This window comes from Eptatretus burgeri, chromosome 7 (genome assembly GCF_056783735.1).
Source record: "Eptatretus burgeri isolate ZD-2024b chromosome 7, Ebu_testis_v1, whole genome shotgun sequence".
Lineage (NCBI taxonomy): Eukaryota > Metazoa > Chordata > Myxini > Myxiniformes > Myxinidae > Eptatretus > Eptatretus burgeri.
The window spans coordinates 29,291,629-29,317,804 of record NC_140967.1 but is presented as its reverse complement, the minus strand read 5'-3'; the positions used below and the strand labels follow the sequence as shown (position 1 = coordinate 29,317,804).

At 44.3% G+C, this 26,176-nt stretch overlaps 1 protein-coding gene across 6 annotated transcripts in view; it reads right to left on the bottom strand.

Annotated features, from left to right (window-relative positions):
• LOC147022913 (receptor-interacting serine/threonine-protein kinase 2-like) overlaps window positions 1–23,829 on the bottom strand; it is a 66,018-nt gene extending 42,189 nt beyond the window's left edge. Inside the window, exons 1-5 of one of the 6 annotated variants that reach the window (XM_085887873.1) lie at window positions 23,472–23,829; window positions 21,690–21,788; window positions 14,691–14,945; window positions 14,329–14,482; window positions 8,277–8,432 (exon numbers count right to left, since the gene is read on the bottom strand). In XM_085887873.1, coding sequence (XP_085743999.1) covers window positions 8,277–8,432; window positions 14,329–14,482; window positions 14,691–14,945; window positions 21,690–21,788; window positions 23,472–23,482 — 675 coding nt within the window. In that variant the 5' untranslated portion in view covers window positions 23,483–23,829. Of the gene's footprint in view, window positions 1–8,276; window positions 8,433–14,328; window positions 14,505–14,690; window positions 14,946–15,647; window positions 16,407–21,144; window positions 21,336–21,407; window positions 21,666–21,689; window positions 21,789–23,471 lie in introns of those variants that run through there. The other 5 variants (XM_085887875.1, XM_085887876.1, XM_085887877.1 and 2 more) reach the window with 5 other exon arrangements.
• Between the last annotated feature and the right edge of the window lie 2,347 nt (window positions 23,830–26,176).

Here is a 26,176-nt window from a genome sequence, read left to right as displayed (position 1 = left end):
ACCATGATGATAGCAATATACTACTTCCTGCAGTGCAATATTGTCCAAATTATGCTTCAGAGGGTGTAGCAACACAGTCTGTTCCAACACTGCTTTTATACAGATCGAGGGTTTGTAACTGATCAACAAAAGTTGGGACACCTGTAGGAATTGTTTGCATCAACTTTCAAGGCTTAATTTACTTCCATTGCTGCAGAACAGCTGCAGTTGCTAACCCATTACTTGTTCCCTGAAAAGGGCCTTTTTTAACAACTCTGTAATTTACATTATTTTTCAGTTTTTGGTCACCTAAACTTCTTTTTTTTACCACTGGCAGTTTAACCACTTAGCTTTGTACCATTTCAGGTTATTCACTGGACTTGAACTGCTATAATTTCAGTAAAAACTGGAAAAATGTGGGTGTTCTAAAACTTTTGACCGGTAGTGTACACATGTACCTCACTTTATTTTGCGATCTGTTCAAAGATAGCCAACTGATAGACTGGCGGCCATTTTACTTGTAAAAAAAAACAAACAAACCCCGATGTTGAACACATCCTCAACCATTTCTCAGACATGCATTTACCGATGTGGTTGAAACTTGGCAGATAATGAACGATTGCTTACATAAGCACATCTTTTTATTTTCGAGATCAGATCCAAGATTGCCGACTGGCAGCCATTTTGTTACTTAAACGTATCCCAACCGTTTCTCGGACGTGCATAGTCTCATTTTGTTCAAACAGGGCACAAGTTCAGTACACAATGGCAAACACTTGCACCTAAACATCATTTTGCGATCTGATCAAAGATGGCCAACTGGTAAACTCGCAGCCATTTTGGTTGTAAATAAATATGGGCTCGTCCTTTCACTCCGTGCAGCAAAATTTCTCAAACAACAGGGGCGATGACATTTTATGCCTTTTCGTAGTTTCTCAGGATTTTTGCAAAAAAACATAATCCCTTGTTGGAGCTGCCTTTATTCCTGAAATAACTATATCAGGTCAATGTGGTAATACACTAAAAAGCATATTTATTGGAACATGTTCAAAGCCCCTTATGACATCAGGGACTGGTCCAGATTGACGACTGGAGGAAGCAAAGTTTTGGGGAGTTTTATTGTTTCTTTATTTAAGTCACAGTTTTAAACACAAGTTTTAAACAAGTGATATCGAAGCATATTTTAAGAACACACATTACAAATACAAAAGCAAGTTTTTCACTGCCAAACCTTTTGCTTTTTGAATGACTGTTATTATCATCGCATCATTTTCCAGTGAATAAATCACAACGATGCTTTATTGGGATTGAACTCGGTCCCTCACCATTGTTTTGCTTACTCGTCCATTATTGCATGCGCTGCAAGCATTTTACAAGTCGCAAGCAACATGTCCATTCTTTTCTAAAGTGTTTGGTATGAAACCTATTTGCCTCTCACACACAAACACCATACATGAGGAATGTTCCCTTAAAACTGTTCAGACAGGTTTTGAAATGCAGAACAATGTTGCTCGATGTGTGCAATTTTGGGGAAGGTTTCTGGTAATCGAGTAATTTGCATTGACTGCACACAAACTCATGTGTATAAAATTATTTAATAACAAACACGACGTTACATATTCTGGATGGCTTTGTCAACTTTAGTAGCAAAACTAGTTAGCCAAGTGTTTGGTTTTTCGACACATTCCACTTCCTTCCTGTCTTCACCGCTTGCTGCATCCTCTTCCCTCACTTTATCCAAATTGGATAAAGAGGAACTTTATCGAAGAGAAAAAAAAAACAAATTGAAAGAGCTGCAAAAAGCCCCAAAACGTTTGACACACTAAAGTCATATACAAGTATGTTTATACCAGTGATATATACATACAGCCATTTATCCAAATTGAATCATTTGCACATCTACTATCCTTCTGCACAGGCTGACCATACAACTCTCTGCCCAAAATACCTCCACGTTACTATTCTTCTCTTTCACTTTGTAACTGTGCCTCTTTGTGCGAGAATTATTTTTAATGAATGAATGAGTGAAGTGGAGTGGTTCGGTGGAGCGGGCTGCGTTTCATCTTTGTGCCTGTGGACTTGGCTTGGTTTTCATTCGTGGGTGAGCCCTGCATGGCAGGGAACTGGTGGACCAAGAGTGTGAGGCTTGGCAGAAATTCTGAACAAGGAGGCATTGCATGGAAATGAAGGTCAAACTGAGTGGCCAGAATAGAGAGTGAAAAGCATTCACTGTGTTTATTTTGAAAATGTTTTACTTTGGTGAGAGAGAAGTGAGGAGTCAAATGTTGAGGGTGAAAATGAGAACAAAGGGGGGGGGGAGGAAAGCGATGGAAGAGGTGGGTGTGTGCACACAGGTCCAGTAGGTCAGTCCAGGCAGTGCTGATGATTGATGACCTGAACGTCCCAAAATAATCAAGATGATACGAGCTCTGCTCAATGAGCAGTGGTTCAGAAGCGACATCACGGTGCTGGAACTGGTAAGCAGGAAAGTAAACATGAGGGGTAGTATTGGGAGGATGTTTTGTGCAGATGATGTGGCTGTTGTGGTGGAGAGTGGGCAGGAGATGCAGGAAGTACTGGGGGAGTCGATGAAGGCATTTGGGAAACATGGACTGAAGATGAGTACGGAGAAGACTGAAGTGATGTGGGTCGGGCAGCAGAGAAAGGAAATTAATATCAGGTTAGAGGGGAAGGAAATCGGACAGGGAAATAGGTTCGAGTATCTGGAGGGAAGGGATGGTGAGTCAGAAGCAGCGGTGTGGAGAAGGATTTAGGTGGGTATGAATACATGGAGGAGGGTGAAGGGAGTAATGGCAGACAGAAAGATATAGAGTAAATTGAAAAGGATGGTTCTGATATCATGCGTAACACCGGCCTACCTTCACGGTCTGGAAATGATGACATTGACAGAGGCTGCAAGTTTGCGAGAACAACTGGGTTTGGAGGATTGCGGGAATGAAAAGGGTGGATAGAGGGAGATTGGTGTGCAGATGAGCTTGATGGGGAGATTGGTGAAATGCTGGCTGAGATGAGCTGGACACTTGGTATGGATGAAGGGGGGCAGAGAGAATGGCAAAGAGAGCAGACAGGTTGAGGGAGCAAGGGAGGAGGAAAAGAGATAGACTGCAGTTGAGAAGGGAGGATTGTGTGAGGTAGGGGTGTTTGCTAAGGTAGGGGTGTTCGGAGAGTGGAGAGAGTTGGCCGAGGACAGAGTAAAGTGGAGGAGTGTCGTGGTTGAGGCAGGGCAGAAGTTTTGTGCCACTGGACCTCACCCCTTATGAAGGGAAGAGGAGGAGGAGAAGATTTGATATTTACTACGCCCTCTTCCATCCCTCACCTTATTATGTTAAACATTTGTCAGCGTTTCTGTGAGTACTGAGGAGGTATTAACCACTGATTATGATCATAAGGCTATACAGAAGTGTGAGGAATGCTTTTGGGTGGATATTTGCTCCTGATAAAGTTGCCACTGTCTCATAGTTCCCACTGATACTAGAGTACCCACCCAAGAGTGATCCTTGTTCCAAGCAGGCACCACATTCTTATGACACATCCCTTTATTTAGGAGGTGCATAGGCAACAGACGGCTGTCTCGATTGCTTCCGAAAATAAAACAAATAACCTGGGTGACATGCATTTAACAAAACCATGCATACTGCTTCTGTACATACATAAATCATCGTGGTTATATAGCTCAAATAATTCCAATTGCAGCCCCCACCCTGATCACCAAAAGGAAGAAAATGCCAAGATGGGCAAAAAGTACTTTTTCAATTAATCAAACAAAACTTGCACAGGCACAACACCCAAGGAACACTCATTAATCCCTGAAAGTTTCAGCTTCCTAGGTCAAATCCACTCGGAGTCGTCGATGAAACATACAACATACATTCCCTCCATTATATATCGATGACCTATATCCATCCAACGTCAATTTGCTCTGCCATGTGGACCAACATATGTAAAAGAAAAGTGATGATGCAATCCTTCGACTGGATGATAATAGGTGAATCAAAAAGGATGATGCAATCCATCGATGTTGAGGGGAATGTCATACAACCAAGTCGTCTTCAAGTTAAATGAGACCTTGTGAATAGTCAAACAATGTGTGAAGGAGTCATCCGACACTGATGAATCTAAGAGAGTGATTGAAGAGTCATACTGTACTGAGAATCAATGATGCTAAAGCAGTCCTGAACAATGATGCTCAAGAATAAGCACAAAAAGAGGCAAATTTACAGCATGGGTCAGAAACAACAACAACAACAACAACAACAACAACAACAACAACAACAACAACAACAACAACAACAACAACAACAACAACAACAACAAGAAACAAGCACATTGATACTGTAAATCACTCAGAGCTGGTTTTTAATGAGGGATTATATATAAATGCAAAGTCCAGAAAGAAAGTTATTTGATAATTTCGATAGGAAATTTCATGCTGAGTTTTCAGGTATCAGCCAAAAAGTTATAAATCGAGTTCAGAACTTAAGATGTTTGGAATCCCAGGTGTTCATCAACTCAATGTCCTTGCAATGATATAAAAAATAAATCATCTCCTCCAGTTGTTGCTCCGCATGCACAAGCTCTTCAGAATCTCAGACAGTAGGAAAAGGATTTTTTTTTGACCTTCCTGACCCATTTAAAATGAGCTTGGTATAATCTTCATCCCAAACAAGAGTCAATCACCTGTTTATTAAATTCCAACAACAAGCAAAGGTTAAAAAAGACCATTTACAACTTCTTTGACCACAAAATGCTGCACTTAGATACAAGATGGGGATAGACCAAAAAACGGTGCTCCATAATACAAGATCGCTCCAGGACTTGGTTCCAGCATTAATCATAAAACATGACTGGACGAGAATGGCAGTCGATAGAGCGCATGCCTCGCGTTGAAGAGTTGATGTTTTGTATCTCACCGATAGGCCGGATCTGCATCTGGACCCGAACCCAAATCTAATCGGCTTGTTATTGTCACCGAGTCACCGACCCAAATCATCCATCAAGTTTTGTCATAATCCGTCCACTACTTTTTGAAATATCATGGGATATATCGTTTTTGGCCCCATCTCTCAATCGCGAAGAATCACTTAAAATAAATAAATAAATAAATAAATGCTCGTATCCGGATCTTCACCAAAATTGAATCAATTCGTCCTCATCACACACCAAGCTGACTACCAGATTTCGTCCAAATATGTCCACAACTTTTTGAGATATCCTGCTCACAGACAAACACAAAGACAGACAGGTTAAAACATAACCCTCATCCACCTTCGGTGATGGAGATAAAAATTAAAATAATTTTTTAAAAACCCTCGGATCCAAATCTGGATCTTCACCAAAATCGAATAAATTTGTCCTTGGAAGACAGCCAACCTGTCCACCAAGTTTTGTCCGAATCCGTCCATACCTTCTTGAGATATCGTGCTACATTTCGTTTTTTGCCCTAATCACTCAATGGTGAAGAATCACTTTAAAATCTTGTGTCCAGATCTTCACCAAAATCGAATCAATTAGTCCTTGTCACACACCCAACCTGTTCACCAAATTTTGGCTGAACCCATCAATAACTTGAAATATCCTGCTCACAAACACAGACAGACAGGAGTGAAAACATAACTTCCCATCCACCTTTCAGTGATGGAGGTAATAAATGGTCTTTCGTAGGAGCTGTAGTCCTCTATGATAGGTACATCATCTAGATTTGAGATGCAAGATTCAATGTTGTCGCGTAAACAACAAAATGCAGAGGCCTTACTGGACTTGTGTATATACATGCTTCATAGTCAAGTGTAGTTAAATTAATCTAAATATGGTCTGAATCAATTCACCACGTGTACACATGGTGGTCGACTCTTCATGCCCTCATCCCCATAGCATGAGGCCATTAAAAGTTGCCCACAACGTGTAGATTTGGTGTCACGACCAAACAGGGCAGGCAGATAACCCCTTCCTGAAGAACAATAAGCTAGCTGGGTTTTTATGAGCAATCCAATCTACTACAACTACGATAACAAAAATAAATAAATAAATGTTACTGCTCATTGGTATGCCCTCACGTGGAACACCCTTGCTCTGTCTGGGACCTGTATTTCAGCAGTGACATACAAACATTGGAACAGATCCAATGGAGGGCTGGTGGACTTTACGACAACAAGCAGGACAGCACGAATGAGATGCTCCAGCAACTCCAATGGGAGCCTAGGGCGGAGCCAGGATGAGGCAGACGAGGCAGTCGCCTCGTCGCTCATTTCCTGAAATATGATCTGGCCTGAGCACTCTGGCCATCTGAGCTCCCTGGGGAGTAAACTATCAAAGCTACCCGGCAGTGCTCTGAATACTCTTATCTCCACTCCCATCACAATACCTAAATAGGACAATACCTACCCCCCCCCCTAATATTACACAGGAAAATAAAATTATCCCTATGTTTACTTTCATATTGCGTGATGCGCACCGTCACATCAACCAATTTCACCTCTTTTCGCCTCATCGCTTTTGGACCTCTGGCTATGCCCTTGGGAGCCACTTGTGAATGGGCAAGAGGCTGTTAGACTGTCTCTTCTTCATAAAGTTGTTTACGATACGGTTGACATACCAAGTAATAATTACTTGACTCCAAATAACTCCAGTATTTTAGCTAGTGCATAAATACAAAAGCAAATATTTTGTTTGTTGGCCATAAAATAAAATAAAAACAATACCTTGAATTACTTTTTAAAAATTCCTCGTACAACATGTACCGAAGCTGGAACGCACTGCCAAAGAATTTCGTTGAAATTCGGAATTTGAACACTTTTAAGGCAGCTATCTCCTAAATCCGACTTGATAGAAATCATTATTAAAGTAATTCTGAGTGTGATAACTCTAAGCTTCGACCCTCGACATAATGCCACCAGAAGACGACGAAGACTGGTCTACTACTACTACACCTACTACTACTACTACTACTACTACTACTACTACTACTACTACTCTAATGGCCCCAATTATTCCCAACTTCTTGTGTGTCGGCCATGGAATGTATTTCAGCCCAAGTCTTTCATAAACCTGCTGGCCAGGTCCAACATTTAAATAAACGTGCCAGGAATTTATAACATGGTCAGGATGCTGGTGATAACTTGCCTACTCTTTGCAAAAGACAATGTTGGATCATCAACATCCACCACCAACCAGTCTTTCTCATAGACGGCATACAAATTGATGCATCAACTTGTTTCACCCCGCATGTGAAACATCGGGGGGGGGGGGCATTTTTATGCCTGGGCCGAGATTCTTACCCAAGCAAGACAACTCAAAGGCGAGACCTCTGCGCAGCACTTTCCTGACAATCCAAGGGCCACATGGCATTTCTCCGGAGACGGACACCATCTACAGAAGTTTAGAATCCAAAATCCTTTAAATTACTGTCTTCAACTGGATTTGAACGCATAACCTCAAGGATGCCAGTCCAATGTTCTTACCATTAGACTAACATCATAGTCTTCACCTGCTTAATCACAAGGTTCACTAACAGCAATGTTCCCAACTATGGTAATGTCACTTTATCTTGTGTCATACTTCAATGACAAACATGCCATACTTCACAGGCTGCTGACATTGGTAGATATTTACCTCTGCCACTGATGGTGGACAGAGGTTGTTTTCACCTGTCTGTCTGTCTGTCTGTCTGTGAGGATGAGATTTGGTGGACAGGTTGGGTGTGTGACAAGGATGAATTGATTAGATTTTGGTGATGATCCAGATCCGGATGCGAGAAACTTACGCGATTCTTCACCATTGAGTGGTAGGGCTAAACACGATATCTTAAAAGTTGTGGACATGTTATGACGAAACTTGGTGGACGAGTTGCTTCGGTGACAAGAACAAGCCGATTCGATTTTGAGTCCGGTCCGGATCCAGATCCGACCTGTCAGTGGGATACAGAACGTAAACTGTTCAGCCTGGCAGAGGTACGCGCTGCACCGAGTGCTGTTCTAGTTGCAGATTGTGTACAAGTGTATTTATTTTGAGAAGCACAATGTGAAAAGTGGTTTTGATGACGTCTCAGGAGTACTTTGAGGAAGCAGACCGACTATTCCATGAAACTGTCAGATTTGAGTCTTTCTTTTTTTTAACTTCTTTTATTTCTTCCACATCCATTTTGTTGATTCACATCCTGAAAATTATTTTTCCAAAATAAAATAATAAATTAAAAAGATGGTTAACTTGTACAGCGAGCTTGTTCCAGATAAGTTTGAGAGGGTGGAGGGTGGGTGGGGAGGGTCGGACACAAGACTCACCTTCACATGAAATTTCTCATCAAAAAGTACATTCGATGGCTTCAGGTTTCCATGTGGCAGTGGTGGTGAAAGGTTGTGGAGAAAATGAAGACCATGAGAGATCTCGTACAGAATCCTGAAGGAGGTTGACCATTCAATCTTTTCATTGACCATCGTCTGAAAGCACAAATAAGCAGCAATAATTTATTTGAAATCGATTACGGATTCGAAATCTCTCATCTTGATGAAGCTTCTACCTGTAATCATTTGTGCTGTTGTATTTATATCTAAAAATTTCAGGTTTGTTGCTGAATCTCCTCGCCTTTCTCTTTTCTTGTTAGTCAATTCCTCGGGGGCTAACAGTAAGGCCCAGAAGTACGCACATTCGCCTCCAAGTTATCTAACCTGGGTTTGAATCCCGTCTTAGCTATAAGCTGTCATCCCGGTGTTTCACAAGCAGATGTATTCAATGTGTGTGCCGTCCCTCGGAGAGACGTTAAACCGGTTGTCCCATCTGCCGGCATTAGTTGGAAGATGTTAAATATCCCACGGTGTCCTTCGCCAAGAGTAGGCGAGCTAATTATCGGGACAATGAACAAGTTACAAATTCCTGCCCTAACCAGCTGAGGGCATTGGATCAGTGCCACAGCTACATCCTCAGCCAGTGATACTACCCCCACACAGTCTTGTGCTGCATAACAAAGAAGAAGTCCATTCCAAACTTGTAGTTCCACTACCTCCACTTTTGGGGCCTGACTATCCCAATCGATTTTGGCAATTAAAAAAAAAATTTTTGAACTTAATTTTTTTTTAAACCACAACCTTTTCGGGAGTGAAAGTACAGTGTGGGCACATTGTTACGTTGCATGCAAAAATGAACAAAGAAGAGTGTAATCAATATCAGCTTCTTGCAATGTTGCCATTTCATCTGATGCTGCCAAAGCATGAAGTCTACTAAATCAGTCCTGTTAATGTAAAAAAAAAATTTTATCCTCGCCGAAGGATTCAGAGAGGGCATTGCATTTGGGTCTGTCTGTCAATCTGCACAGAATTTTCGCGTTTTTCTCTACAACCACTCTTCATGGGGAATGAGTGTGATTTTTTATGATGTCATCGGTGCCCTCGTTATGACGTCATAATTGCATATGTAGAATGCCACATCCGATCAGTATGAAAATTTTTGAGGTCATCCAAGGATAAAATGGTCCAGAGGAAAAAAAATAATCCATGACGTCATCAGTTACTTGATTTGGCAGCCATATTGTTTAAAAATATAAATATTTTTTAAACCTTCAAAAATCCTCTTCTCTGAAGTGGCTGAACAGATCGAGGCGAAACTTTACACGTGTGACCGCTTGTCCATGAGGAACGAAAGGTTCGCATATATGATGTCATTAGTCACACGGTTTGGCCATATTGGATTTGCCCTAAAACCTAAGAAAAATCTTCTCCAGAATGGATGGACAAATCGAGGGAAACTTCATACTTCACACAAGTGTTCCCCAAGCCAAGAGTGTACAAGTGGCATGTAGCAAGCACTCCTCATGGGGAATGAGTGTGGTATTTTTATGACGTCATAGGTGCTTGCCTTCGTTCTGATGTCATAATTGCATATGTAGAAGTATAAAAAATTTTGAGGGTTATCTTGGGATAAAATGGTCGACAAAATTTTTTTGATCACATCATCGGTCACGCAATTCAGCAGCCATATTGTTTTTTTTTTTAACCATCAAAAATTATCTTCTCTGAAATGGCTGAAAAGATCGAGGCAAAAACTTTACACATATGACCGCCTATCCATGAGGAACAAAAGTCACACAGACGACATCATACGTCACATGGTTTGGCAGCCATATTGGATTTACCCAAAAACCTATAAAAAAAAATACACCACTCAAAAGAAGTCCTGGCGGGGGTTTGCAATCTCTGATTGTTCTTTCTCTTGTTCACCTTTTGTTGCCTGATAGCCTGGAATTAGAATGCATTAAATCAAACTTTTTCCACCTTTATTTACACATCGTAACCCACAACTTCCAAGTGAAAAACAAATTCTATAAATTTCAGAAAACTAATTCAAAACAGAAAACTAGAATATCTTGGTTGGATAAGTGTTCACCCCCCTTCCAATCGCAATTGTAAATTAATTCAGGTGTAACAAATAATGTTTCAAAATCACTCACCAAGTTAATTGGCCTCCACCCGTGTTAAATTGCAGTGATTCTGATTATTACCTCCACCACCAAAGGTGAAGGAGGTTGTTTTCACCCCTTTCTGTCTGATTGTTTGTTTGCATGATACCTCAAAAAGTTGTGGACGGATCTGGATGACATTTTGTGGACAGGTTCGGTGTATGACAAGGACGAACTGATTAGATTTTGGTGAAGATCCGGATCCGGATACTAGAATTTTTAAAGCGATTCTTCACCATTGAGAGATGGGGTCAAAAAAGATATATTGCAGGATATCTCAAAAAATTGTGGAAGGATTTGGATGAACCTTGGTCAACATGTTGGGTGTGTGACAAGGAAGAATTGATTCAATCTTGGTGAAGATCCGGATCCGGATCTGATAATTCTTTGAGCAATTCTGCACCATTTCGAGAAAAAGCTAAACTAATATATAGCACGATATCTCAAAAAGTTGTGGATGGATTCGCACAAAATTTGGTGGACATGTTGGGTGTGTGACAAGGACAAATTGATTCGATTTTGTTGAAGATCTGAACCCGAATCTGGATACGAGAATTATTTAATCTTCAAAGTGATTCTTCACCATTGAGAGATAGGGCCAAAAACGATATATAGCATGATATTTGAAAAATGTATTGGGCCCGATATGTTCTTGTGGATTAGGCATTGCGTGGGGGAGGTATGCGCTCGACCGAGTGCCTTTATAGTTCAAAAATGTATTGGGCCCGATATGTTCTTGTGGATCAGGCATTAGGTGGTGGAGATATGTGCTCTACCAAGTACCCTTCTAGTTTCAGAATAAAATCAGCTGTTCCTGTATGTTTCCTCTGCTGGGTAGTATATTTCACAGCAAAGACTCAACCATGAACACCAAGGAGCTTTCAAAGGACCTCCGGGATAAAGTTGTAGAAAGGCACAGATCAGGGGATTGGTGTAAAAATATTTCAAAAGCCTTGAGTATCCCTTGGAGCAGTCAACCCAATCATTAAGAAGTGGAAGGTGTATGGTACCACCAAGACATTGCCGCGATAAGGCCATCCCTCCAAACTGGATGATCATCGAAGGAAGAGACTGATCAGAGAGGCCACCAAGAGGCCAATGGCAACTTTGAAAGAGCTACATGCCTTTATGGCAAAGACTGGTCACTATATGCATGTGAACACAATATCCCAAGCACTCTACAAGTCTGGCCTGTTTGGTAAGGTGGTAAGAATAAAGCCATTACTCAAAAAACAACCTTCAGTCCTATTTGAGGTATCCAAAACACCACTCCAGAGATTCTGAAGCCAGGTGCCAAAACGTTTTGTGGTCTGACAAAACAAAGATGGAACTTTTTGGCCTAAATGCAAAATGTTGCATTTGGAACAAACCCAACACAGCACATCACCCAAAGAACACCATCCCAACTGTGAAGCATGATGGTGGCAGTATCATGTTATGGGGGTGTTTCTCAACGGCAGAGACTGGGGCACTTGTCAGGAAAGAAGAAGGGAAAATGGATGGAGCAAAATGCAGAAAAATCCTAGAGGAAAACCTGTTGCCCTCTGCAAGAAAGCTGAAATTGGGATGGAAGTTCACCTTTCAGCATGACGACAATGACCTGGAGCACACAGTCAAAGCTCCACTGGAGTGGCTCAGGAACAAAAAGATAAATGTTCTTGAATGGCCCAGTCAGAGCCCCGACCTAAATCCAATCGAAAATCTGTGGCATGACTTGAAGATCACTGTCCATCAACACTACCCATGCAACTTGACTGAGCTTGAACAGTTTTGTGCAGAAGAATTGGCAAATATTGCCCAATCAAGATGTGAAAAGTTGGTGGAGACCTATCCCAACAGACTCACAGCTGTAATTGCTGTCAAAGGTGCAACAACCAAGTATTAACTCGGTGGGGTGGACACTTATCCAACAATGATGTTGTTACGGCTGTGGAAATTGGCAAACCACCATTCAGGTCCCGTAGGTGAGATAACTCTAAGTACATGTGTAGTTAGCCCCAAACCCGTTGTTTAGAGGGAATTTATGTGATTCATTCGGGCTGCAACGCTTTGAGATAGCGTTTTTCTGTTCTATCTTTATTTTGAATCAACCGCCATAACCATCAAACCACCACCAAAAACCCTCCTCCACCCTCACCTCTCTCCATCTACGGCCATTCCCGCATCAGCTGTGAGCACTGAGCGTCGGGCTGTCTTGGGCTCGTTCAGCAAAACGCACGAGCCACAAGTGCAAATAGCGGCCTTTCCGAGGGAAAATTCGGATCAGGAATGCTACACGCCCACTTCTGATCCGTCCAATTAGCAAGCGCGGGGCGGCTTGGCCCCGCCTCCAGGCGCGTCTGTGTGGAATCGAGATATGCAAATTCTAGGATCAGGGGAGATTCACGCCCCTTTTTCTCCGTCCAATCGGCGAGCGTGGCTCCGCCCCCGAGCTCATCCTGATCCAGAAATTTGCATATGGGTTCTCCTGCCGGCCTATAAAATGCCGAGCGCACGGCAGAGAAGCAGAGAGTTTTGGCAGTCAAGTCGGGTTAGAGAGCGGAGTGGAGTCGGGAGGCGAAGGCGTCGAGGTGGTTTCTGCAGTCGGCTGAGAAGAATTGTGGGAGGAGGCCAAGGAGCTCGGGTCTGAGGCAGGGAAGACGGCGGTCGGCGACGAGGTCGCGGTGGGATCGCTCGTCGCGGGACCCAAGCCAGCTAGCCATTCTCCTCCCCCACGGCATCAACAATTCCCCCCTTTCCCCCGCGCTGAGATAGTGCAAACAGGGGGCCCCGTTCCCACCCCACTCCAAGCGGTGCCAACGAAACCCGCGAAGGAGCACGAAGTCGGGGCACCGCCGGGCAGCCACATTTGCGGCTCGTCACGAGGACGCGGGTAGGACCCCCCCCCCCCCGGTCTCGCGGACCTGGCCGCTCCTGCAGGTCCCGCGCAAATATTGGCCTACAGGCCCGTCTGCCCCCTTGCCTATGAGGGTGGCTTCTTTCCTTTGCTTTTGAGTAAATGTGTGTCGGCGCCGTCTGTGAAGTAAAGCTGTATAAATGTTGCCATGTGTTCGCGTATTCGGTCGTAGCTCTGCATTGTTGTTTTTGTTTTAAATTGATATATGTGCATTCTGACTGTTTGACTGTATATGTGTGCTTTTCGTGGGCTGGGTAATAAATGTGCGTTATGTTGAATTGTTCCCCGTTTCGCTGCGTCCTTTCCTTCGTTTGAATCTCCATCTTGCTTCACGTAAAGGGTTCGTAGTGGGCTTAAAACGCCCGATAATTAATCGGAACTGTCGAGGCCGACGATAACACCGCTCGGTTATCCCGATAGTACGGAACGGGCCGCCCAAGCGGCTCGTGTCCGGAGTCGACCTGCGGCGAGGTACGATCGCCCGGTTTACCATCCGCGTGGTTACTTAGGTAGGTCGAGTTTGGCGAACAACCCTATCCTACGCGGCTGGCTGATTGGCACGATTGTGGTGAGGTCGAAAGGCCCACCCGTGACTGGCTCCGGGCGATAGTTCCCGGAGGGTCACGACTGAATTGTCCGTCCGGTGGGCGACGTGCCGCGATTCGAGTCACGTGGCCGATCGCACGCCGGCGGGCGCGAATTCGCAACAATATTCTAGTTTTGTATTTTGATTTAATTTTCTGAAATTTGTCGAATTCGTTTTTCACTTGGAAGTTGTGGTTTACGATGTATAAATAAAGGTGGAAAAAGCCTGGTTTAATGCAATTTAATTCCAGGCTATAAAGCAACAAAAGGTGAAAATTATGAAAGAGGGTGTAAACTTTCTATAGGCACTGTATAGACATATCGATGTCACACAAACACACATTGATGTTTTCATTGGAAATTCAATTTATCAAAATATTAACAGAGTTTGAATGTCACAAACCTCATACAACAGTGAGTGAAGAGACCCATTGGACATGTACTTGCTAATGAGAGACAGGCGACGAGGCTCCATTTTCACATTCAACAATGGAAGGACACAGGGACATTGTAGTGTTCGCAGTCTTTCAGCTTCTGCCTGTAGTTTCTTGCTTTGCCTGGCCAGTAAAATGGCACACTCTATAAACACAAAGCAAGAAATGAAGTCGAATACCAACATCGGTGTCAACGTCTTATTGGTGAACATCCTCCACAAGAGCTTCTGATCCTATGCTATACTGACATTCATTTATGAACAAGGATAACTTGTTCAAAAGAGCATTCCTGGATATTGCTGTCAAGAAAAATATTTTGATCAAGACTTACAATGCATCCATGCCATTGTCAACTTGCAGGATCTTCAAAGCAATACTCCCCAAATAAGGATGCCGAGCTGTATACGTGATCCAGGACCCAGATTTTATAAGTCGTATCTCTTCCAGAGGATATCCGTCCAACAACATGCCTAAAGTTGAGGGTCGTGTGCTGCCGTCCACATGCAGGGTGGCGGATTTGGATGGTAGTATAGTGGGTTGCATGACAGATGATGAGTTGTTGTCGGATAAGACCAAGCCACCGACCCTGCAAGAAACGAATCATTTTGCTCATTTTCTTAAATCCGTAAAGGTAATAAGAACTGCGAAATAACCTTAAAAGGGATTGAAATTAGAAGATCGTATGTACAAACAATGTGATACAAAAAACAAGATGGTGTCCGAGTGAGAAGTCAGTTTTCCCTAAATTATCTAATTTGACTCATGCAAGACCGAAACGGATATGAAAGTCGACATTGGAACATCGTGAGGTTTACGAGAGGCAACGGGATGTTAGGTCATTGTAAAACTTTCCTGGAGCGAGGATTTTTAAGATATGATTATTAAAAAGGTCAAACTTTGTAAAAGCACAACAAGGATCAACATGACAATTGGGGCCAACTCGGTTTGCTTTTCGAAATGATCCACAATCTGCAGCTGCCATGGCATTGCCCTCATACGCTATCAAACGTTTGGCACTGTATATAGTCACAAAGTAGTTTACCGCAGCCATTATTTTCTTCCAGCTTGGCTGGAGTTGATACCACAAAAAAAAAAAATCAAAAAAATCACTTCGAGCCAAATGAGGGTCAAGATTCGATCCCAGGCTGGACCGCCAAGAGGCAAGTGCACATACCTCCCAGCTATCCTCCCAAATTGTGGAAGTAATGAAGGACAAAAAAACAAAACAAAACCTAAATAAGGGTGATGTACAACAAATACAGCTACTTTCTCAAAATGCAGTAACAACCTTGAGTTGAGCAAACACATTGCAGGTTATCATCATCATCCATACAGAAGTGGAGGATAGGTCCTGTCCTTCTTCTTATTCTTCTTCTTCTTCTTCTTCTTCTTCTTCGTTAGCAACACAAGGCTGTGGGATAGCATCATTGGCCGAGGGTGCAGCTGTACCTTTTAGGTTCGGGCAGGAAATACGACACTTTTGATAAAAAAAAATAAAATGCATTATGTGTCGGGGATAAGGATCGTAACGATAACGGCTCACCAAGCTTGTTTTTCTTTGGTTTTTTTTTTTTTTTTTGCATTGCAAGTTGAGGCTTGTGGAAGAGCAAATACACAGAAACATAATATAACAAGGCAGGAGACAAGAGTGGCGGGAGAGGGGAGCACAAAAATAGTGGGAAACAGAGACAATAGGATATCTGTGGAAGGAAGAGGGATGGGGTGGAGTACATAGGGGAAACAAGATGGTACTGCAGGGACTTCCAGGAAGGAAAACAGGGAATTTGAAGGAGGTGAGTTTGGAGTGGATTAATGGGAGTAGAAAAGATCAAGATTTTGGATGGGGGAAGATATAAGATGGTGGTTAACAGCTGTTTTGAAAACCTAGAGGGAAGAGTGCGATTGAAGAGAGGGTGGGAGTTTGTTCCAAAGGCGGGAAAAAAAAAGAGGAATGAAAGAGTGAAGGTGAGCAGTGATTCTTGATTTTGGCAATTTCACCAGAAGGGGGTTTTTGGCAGACCTTGAACACCTTACAGAAATACACGGCAGGCAGATCACAGACAGCGCGGGGGGGGGGGGGCAAGGTCAGAGAGGAGACGGTAGAAGACAGAAAAACTACCAACCTACCTCCGGTGATCGAGTGAGAAACAATCTGAGATGAGATGCAAAATCCACATACAAAGACTCAACTTCATCACAGGAGATTCCAATGATCCTAAAAGCCTTGGTTTCTGCAGCATGAAGTCGAGCTAGGTGAGAGGCGGGAGCACCACCCCAGAGGGGAAAGCAGTACTCCATCAGGCTGCAGGTGAAAGCTTTGTATGTGGTCAGGAGCTCAGGAGTGCCAAGGAAGGACTTCGCACGAAGGAGGATGCCCAGTCGGTGACTGGCTTTGGAGGCCAGCTTGGAAATGTGGCTTTCCCAGGAAAGATCATGGCAGTTAGTGAGATCCAGAAGCTTGAATGAGAAGGACTTCAAGAGGATTGTTGAGAAAGTAGATGGGGGGGGGGGTTCCAGATGGTCCTTTCAGAAAGGAGGTGTGAGATTTAAATCTGAAAATACTTGCAAAAGTACCTGAGAGAAAGGGCTGTGCTGCTGCACAACAAAAGACTTAAAGAACTCTCTCTGATTGCTGATCAAGCACCTGCTCATACAAGGGTGGATCCGGGGTGGGGTGGGGAGGTGGGGGTGCAGGGATGTGCACCCCACATCCCCTTCAGACTTTGCACATGTTTCGGTTTCACTTTTCTACATATTATTTTCACCATAATTATCTCCAAATTATGGAAAAAATAAAAATAAAAACTTCTTTCCATTTTGCCAGCATATACAGTACCTCAATTGATTTCTGGCTCACCACATTGTTGTGAGCCTTGGTGTGTGTGTGTGTGTGTGTGTGTGTGTGTGTGTGTGTGTGTGTGTGTGTGTGTGTGTGTGTGTGTGTGTGTGTGTGTGTGTGTGTGTGTGTGTGTGTGTGTGTGTGCACTGTGAGGTCGTTGTGAGTAATCTGTAAGTACTATCACACGCTCAGCCCTGTTGGGTGGACGAGGCACTAACACGCTTGACCCGGGGGGGGGGGGGGGAGGTGTTGTGTTGACAATGACACGCATATCCTGATCCTGGTACAGGATAAACATGCCATTGTCAACACCCCTGGTTGCTCGCATTAGTGGACTCATCCACCCAATGGTGCTGAGAGCATACAAACTTGGTCAATGCTGTCTCCGTCGGGGAGAGAGAGGGGAGGGAGAGAGAGGGGGGAGGGGAGGGAGGGGAGGAAGGGAGGGGAGGGAGAGAGGGGAGGGGAGGGAGAGAGAGGGGAGGGAGAGAGAGAGGGGAGGCGAGGAGTGGGTGAAAGAAGGGGAAAGAGCGAGGAAGGGGGTGGAGGTGGGGAGAGCGATTAAAGGGGTGGAGGTGGGGAGAGCGATGCCTCATAAAACATTATGATACATTGTGGGAGGGAGGGTGTGAGAGAGGAGAGAGAGAGAGAGAGAGAGAGAGAGAGAGAGAGAGAGAGAGAGAGAGAGACAGAGACAGAGAGACAGAGAGAGAGAGAGAGAGAGAGAGAGAGCGACAGGGATGTGGGAGGAGAGTGCTGCATTTTATTTGGAGGGGGGGGTGAGGAGGGGACAGACAGAGTGAGTGATTGGGAGACACCTCCCAAGGCAACCACCGAACAGCACTGCGGGACCCAACAAAGGTGGAAACGTACAATGTGAGATTGAAAGCACGGTTACTTTTTCCAAAAATGAACAATCAAGCAGCTTGGAAAGTGCTCACCAAGTGGCTTAAGCACTCAAGCAAGCACTCCAATGAAACACCAACTGCTTGATAACTCCAGGGGTGTGTTCAATATTATCAATAAGCTTGTTATAGTTTGCCAAGCCAGCCGTTCCTTATCAACAGTGTCGAATGGAATGCTTGCTTGAGTGCTTCAGCCACTTGGTGAGCACTCAACAAGAAACTTGATAACTGAACGCATCCCAGGTCTGTCAATCTGTGTCAATCCTTGCGAGTGGAATGGAAGTGAAACTTTGAGTATTTAAAATTGATCGAACTTTCCATCAAATACCGATTTTGACGACAAAAGAATGGGTCTGTGGGTTTTCAGGAACAAAACGGGTCAAACCCATGAAATCCGGGTCACTTGCCATCTATGACAAAGTGACACGACTCTGTCAAATTTTTTAATCTATGGAAGCCCAAAAGTACCATGTATATATAAACCTGAATTTGATGTAAAGGGGCTGTCACACCTTGACGTTTTAGCCAGCGTATGGCAAGGTATCAAAATGTATGTAAAACGCTGGCGTACGCTGAACTATTGATGTTTTTTTTAAGTTTTTGGGCGCATAATAATGTGTTGGACGTATGCATAATGTATTAGTAACGTACACAGAACGTTTTAATCACATATAGATAACTTATACCAACGAATGCTGAGCGTGTTGTCGGCGTTCACAACCTATGCCCAACGATAGTCTAACTTATGCATAGCGCGCGGCAGCGTATCGCCGACTATCACGTGGCATCGGCTATTCAAAGGCTGCGGCTCGACGATTCAAATCATAACCGCACTAGACATCGAAGTGTGAAGCCGCTGTGTCACACTTGACGTTTTAGCCAGCGTATGCCGACGTATGAAAAATTTGCCGAATCAAGCTAGCACACGTCGAATACGTTATGGGTACGTTTTGTATACGTTAAGAGCACATCGTACGTCGTAGTTTTCTGGCATACATCGTCATACGCCGAGTACATCGAGAATTTTTCAGCATGTTGAAAATTTATCGACGTACTCGACGTATGACACACGTTCCGCATACGCTGGCGGAAGTTGTAGGCATGCTACGCGATCGTTGACACATGTCGGCACACGATACTCATAAGTCGAAACACGTCAAGGTAATGTTTAGCGTCAGTGTTCCAGACTCCCTGGTTTTTTTTTTTTTCTTCGGTATGACGGTAATGTTGACACTTCGATTTCTAGTGCGGTTATGATTTAAATCGTTGAGCGGCAGCCTACAAATTATATTGTTAAGTTTGAGGGGGGGGGGGGTATGCATTCAAAGGGTAATTAGGATGTTTAATTAGGTATGCCATGCTGTTCGAGTTTACCAGGATCTCGATGTAATAAGTAGCAATTCAGTGGTGATAAGTTGTCTAGTAAATGTTCATTTCTTCAAGGGGGAAATGATAATTGTCACGTAATTAGATAGGGACACGGGATAGGGTAAGTGTGTCTGTGTAAACCCCTTTTAGTAGTCCCTGGAGGCTGGCCGTGACGTCACAGGACAGTGCAGCGGATGGCTCCGCCCCGTGATCACGATTGGCAGAATGCGACGGTGGTGGGCCAATAAACAGCTCGATTAGAAGTGATGAGGACGGGAGGATAAAAAGGTTCTGTTCGGGGTCGAAAAGGAAGAGGAAGAAGATCGGGACAAAAAGATCGTGTTTTTTTGGTGTGGAGGCTGTTGCGCGGAGAGCGTGCTTGTTGTTGTGCTGATTTGATCGTGTTCTTCATCGTGTCTTGGAGCCTTGCTGAGCCTCGTGCCTCACCTTGGTTGGCTCTGGGGTTCTGCTGATTCGGAGTACGGGGTCGAACGGCGGGCGGACCTGCCTCCCTCTCCTGCTCACAACTTGGCGCCAGAACTGGTTCCCTGGCGGCTGTGAGCGGACTTGGGCCAAGACCAGGAGGGCGACAGCACCACGGTTTCTCCTGCCCCCCCCCCCCTGACGAGAGCAAGGCCAGCTCGTCCGACGCCAATCCAGGGACAGTTGCGTCCACACCACGGTCCAGCCTGACCACCAGAAATAGCTACGTTTTGTGTGTGTGTTTGTGTGTGTGCGTGCTTGGCGCCTTAGAGGGTTTGAAATCTGTATATTCATTGGAATTGTCTGTGTTTTTCCCCACGTCCGATCCCACACCATCCCGTCGAATCTCCCCGGATCCCTTTTCTAGCCGAGTCTTGTTATTTCTGGTTAATAGTAAAAACAAATAAACATCATCAACTCAGTGAAAAGTGACTCGTGCCACCTTCCTCGTCCCGTTTGCGGTAGAGCGATTAGAACCGCCATGTTTGGGTTATAAATAAATAAACCGCCTCCATCGTTTTGGCTCATTCTACGTTGGCGGGACTGTTCAAGTCCCGTGGACGTCACAATATTATCTTATAACCGCATTAGAAATCGTAGTGTCAACATCACCGTCATACCAAAGAAAAAAAGAAAAGAAAAAAAAAAACCAGGGAGTCTGGAACACTGACGCTAACCATTACCTTGACGTGTTTTGACTTATGAGTAACGTACAAGTAGCGTGTGTCAACGTGCGTCAACGATCGCGTAACGTGCCTACAACTCGTTACTCATATGTTAGAAATAAGTTTCGGGTTCGCTAAACATTACCTCGACGTGTTTCGACTTATGAGTAACTTACAAGTAATGTGTGTCGATGTGTGTCAACGATCGCGTAACGTGCCTACAACTTATGGCCAGCGTTATGCGGAACGTGTGAGTCATACGCTGGCATACGTCGAAAAATTTCAAGCATGGAAAATTTGTCAAACACCTCGGCATACTACGACGTATGCCAGCGTACTCTTAACGTATACAAACTTACCCATAACGTATTCGACGTGTGCCAGCGTTTTAGCCAAATTTTGCATACGTCAGGCATACGCTGGCTAAATCGTCAAGGTGTGACAGGGCTTTAACCGTTGTTTGTTTATATTTGTATTTTCAGCTTACCGCATACTCAAAACGGGCACGAAGACGCTCATACTCACCTTCTGCACTCATAAGAGCACACCAAGCAGTAAAGGAGGATGGTATTGCTGTTTGTAGAGCATCTAGATTCGAGACAGTATGCAGTACCATTGACGACCCTTCGAGATGATTGCAGAGGTTTTGTTAATTGTACCAGATCTGGTCCTGAACATCACAGCGAAATGAGTCTGAGCTGGTAGCACATATTAAATATCTTGGTGCGGTCGGATATGGCTACACAAGGACTGACGTATTGACCATGGCTCCTTATTACACTGTTCACCTTGGGAAGTGCCAGGAAGATGGGAAGTGCCAGGAAGATGGGAAGTGCCAGGAAGATGGGAAGTGCCAGGAAGATGACAAGTGGCATGCAGTGGTTCGACAACTTCATGGACAGATGGCCTGAGCCGTGCGGGACAAAAGCATCAAGTTTATCTGAGCTGCATGTGGTAAAACCACGATTTATCTGAGCTGTTGGAGCACGTTTCGCATCAGAAGGAATCAGTTACAAACTGCTTCAAGGAGCGGGACCAAATTCTAACCAAATACAATTGAAAGAACAAACCACGGCTTATCTATAATGTAGATGTGAAGGGCATCAATACAGAACACAAGCCGCCGAATGTTGTTGCAGGTAGAGGATATCAACCACCAGCTGCCATGTCTGAAAGAAGCAAGACCGTTACCATTAGTGGAGTGGTTAATGCACAATGAAAATGAAATACCACCTTTCTTTGTTTTTTCCCCTGACAGCAAAAGGTACGAGACTGTTCTGTTCTTGCGCATGGCAGCTTGGCTACCGGGGAGCTATCATTTCTTGGAAGCACAGCTGTGCTGCTGATGCTGTGCCCCTCTACCAGTATACTGGTACTCATTTCACCGACCACAGGAGGACAGGCTGAGTAAACCCCACCAGGTGTTAATTCAGCAGCCAACAAGCTCTAACTCAGGACCCTACAATCCAAAGCCAGCCACCCCAACCAACGAGCCACACCAGGCTTGGTGCCAAACTTAATGTAGGGGAAAACTGTTGGTGCTGATGGAATCCTGGCAGAGACGGGATGTTCAAATTCCCAGGTTTTTAGAGACTATGTGCAGGACAATTTCATTAAACACGTAAAATGGTCGAGATGCTTCAAATACAATACTTGGCCTGTATGATGGTCACAGAAACCACTGAGCTATTGACCTGATCAACTGGGCCAAGGAAAACAACATTGTTCTGTTGGCTCTTCCTTCGCACCGTTCCCATATCTTACAACCTATAGATGTCGGATGGTTTGGGCCCCTTCAACTGAAATATAACCAGGAATGTTTGTGTTTTGCATGTGCCAATCATCGGAGAGTAACTAGGTATGACGTGTATGGGTTGGATTGTAAAATAAGTGCAGACGAGGAACAACAAGGTAGGCCTGCAGGATCATTCCTGTGTACTCGAACAAGGAGACCAATTCCCATCGATCAATGTCCTACTCCATGTTGGATACACCCTCCTTGTCGAGGCCCCTGCGAGGCTGACCGCTCATTTTCTTGCCTGCGGAACCTGAAGACCGACCTAAGAGATTCCATGGGAGAAAGTCGGATGGCATCTCTGGCCCTCATGAACGTACACCATGACTTTCCCCATATCCCCACATGATGTGTGACATTTTCATTCCGAAACACAAGCGCCGTCTCTTCCAAAATAGCACAATTCCCAAGTCATAAACGTCCTATCTCATCTGTTTTGTGGGGAGAACGCCCTACCCGAAGCTTCGCAACCTCGACGCACGGCGGTGCCGGGCTTCACGCAGTCGGTCAACGCTCTCATCTCACACTACAGGTGTGCACAGGCCTTTTTAAACCAAGGGTCGGCTGGACAAGTTAGCCACTTTGGCCCATTGGTCATCACGAATCTGCTGAAGTGTTGGGTCAGGGAAGAACGAAACAAACTGCAGAAAACGTCCAAGATCGCAGGAAATGCTGTTTCTGATGATCAATTTCTCAAAATTTTCCTGGGACCCTCAAACCCCACGACCACACTCACCCCTACCTCTTCCCCTGTCTTGAAATTCCTGGATCCACCCTTGCGAGGTCGGCGAAATGAGTACCAGTGGACACACTGGTAATAGGGGGTACTACATCAGTGGTACAGCCACGTCCTCAGCTTTGTGGAGTAGGAGTAGGAGTGGTAGTAGCAGGAGTAGGCATAGTAGTAGGAGTATTAGGAGTAGGATAAGTAGGAGTATGGTTGGTTAACTCACTGAACAGGTTTTTCAGTTTAAATACCAAAAGGACAACATGGGCCACATTTCGGGTAACACACCTGTCCGTGTAAACGGATTGAATGCAGCTTGACGACTCTCACCTCAAAAGCATGCTTCGGACTCGAACACGGACCAGAAAGCAGGTGAAGCGGTCCAGCAATCACGAAGCAGACGGGAGATCGTCACTAGACCAATTCAGCAAACACAGGTGCACACAGAGCCACGACACCTGGGGTTCATCGCGCGTTTCCGCAAAGAGCGTCTCACGAGAGGGTGACTGGGAAAGCCTGATCCGGGTGAACATTATCCGATCGCACAACAAACAGCCTGTCGATCTGGCCGCCCGCTTGGTTATGACGAGGGAGGAGGGACGAGGGACGAGGAGGGCAAGGAGAGGGAATTCCCAGAGTTAGCGATCTGGCCTCTGGGAACGCCCTCATCCGCATACAGATTATAACAATGGCAGCAGGGAATGTCATTTACTCATAGACGACGCGTTTACCCTCATCCGTGATTATTACGTGACGTCACAATTCAAACACGGAGACGGCGACCGATCACGTAGGAGAACCACGTGGCACGATCGGTTGTATTCAACTGAACTATTTAATACAGTTCGATTTTCGTAAACCTTTAATACCTTTATGACGATGACGATGACGATGACGATGACGATGACGATGACGATGACGATGACGATGACTTCTGGCTAGCCTGGTGTTGGCTTCACCGTTGACGTGGCTGGCTAAAGATCCTCGAGTTCTTGAGTTCGCGCCCCTGTCATGCGATGAATTAAAACCAGGTGGGGTTGACTCAGCCTGTCGTCCTTCGGAGGTTGGTGAAATGAGTACCAGTGTCCTGGTAATTGCATCAACGGCACAGCTGTGCTCCCAGAAAATGATGCAACCAGCAGCCACAGGCTGCACACAAAGCAACAACATCCTCATCATCATCATGGCGAGCGAGAATTCCCCAAAAAGTTCATTATTCCCAAATTAGTTGACACACACACACACACACACACACACACACACACACACACACACACACACACACACACACACAATACCATTTGAAATCTCAGTGTGTTCTATGAAAGTGAGCTATAACATCGAGCTGTCACGTTGGCAGTGTTCGTGGAGCGAGGGTCAAACAAGGTCACCGACTCACCCCAATCATGATTTGTCAAATTTGTCATAAAACACCATTACACGTCTTATCTCAGCTTCTCGGCTTCAGAGAAACATGATCTTGGTGTCTAAGGTGACATTTTGGGGTGGTTGGGGTGGTTGGGGTGGTTGGGGTGGGTCAAGGAATCCATATAAAAGACATGTAGTTCTCGTTTACTTGTTGTTTACACGAACTGGCAAATCGATCAATATGCTGATAACTGTATAGGGCAAAAGAGTTTGACAGAAGATAGCATACTGGTGAGTCAAGTTACTCATTCCGTCAGACAATATACAACTGACGTCACCACTAGTCATCCATCATCATCAGCATCTTCATTTTCATCCAGATGTTCTTGTTCCACATCAGTCGAGTGTGGGTTTCCACGTACGGTCGTCATTTCCACGGCACGTGAACAGTTCTGTGCAAGACAGGCTGCTCTGACTACATCCACAACTGATGATACATCTATTCCTCCAGGAAGAGGAACGGATGAGTCCTTCTCGGAGCTCAGATGCCATTGGTCCCTTGAAGTACACAGGCACAAGTTTATCATGTTGTGTTTTTTTCCCCCAACCATGTTGCTCTGTCACATTCCAGGTGGTTGAAACCACCTGGAATGTGACGCACTGCAAATTCTCCAGCTTCGTAGGCACTTTGAACTTCCTGTGAAAGGTTCAGCATATCATGGATGTATACTGGAGACCATCTGGCAAATTTGAATCTATTTGCAGCAAAGAAACGCGGGGAATCATGGCTTGCTCCATCTGCAGGTGAAGACCCCCAGTCACATTCTCGCTCTGCGCAAATATTTTGAAGAAGGATCTGTAGAGCCTGCTGTAATTGATCCCAAAACTTGAATGTAGGTGACTGGGGGCATATCCCCATGCCTGGATTTCGTCCTGCTGCGGCAGTTAGTGCTGTGTTAGGGTATCACCGGGTTCCTGCATGATGTTGGGGTCCTCCAATCCACATGTGTATACTTGCTGTGTATCTGTCAACTTTCCCAGACAATTGGTGAAACTACTTGTGCTCCTTCACTCTTCTCACGCCACGCAACAAATCAGAAAGCTTCAGAGCATACAAAGCCTCATTAGTCCTGAGGATATTTTTCAGGAGAGGCTTAAAATGAGTTTTCGTGGCCAAATCTGGCATATTAGGTTTGTTGATCTCATTTTGTAGGTTTATATAGTAGGAAAAATATTAGACTGGAGAACCTTCTCAAAAAGTGTCCAAACTATGAGAAAAATGGCATTTTCCAAAATGGCCGCCATCAATTTTCACGAAATTAATTTTTAAGTTATCTCAACTTTTCTAAACCTCCTGGAAATAAAAATTTAGTTATCAAAACTTAGGTTTTTGGGGTCAAGGAATCCAATTACATACATTTCAACGACCTATATTCATTTATTTTTGTCAAATAAGTCAAAATGGAGGTATTTAAATGCCAAATACCATTTCATAATGGATATTCTGGGATAGTGATACAATGCTGTTTGTATTCATTTTCGTATTGCCGTTAAATTCCAGATTGGCATATTCCATATTGTATAAATCCCGTTACAATCACTGATTGTTTTCTTGAATGTTTTATGTAAATATGACAAAGACTAATTCAACAAAAAAGTATTTATTA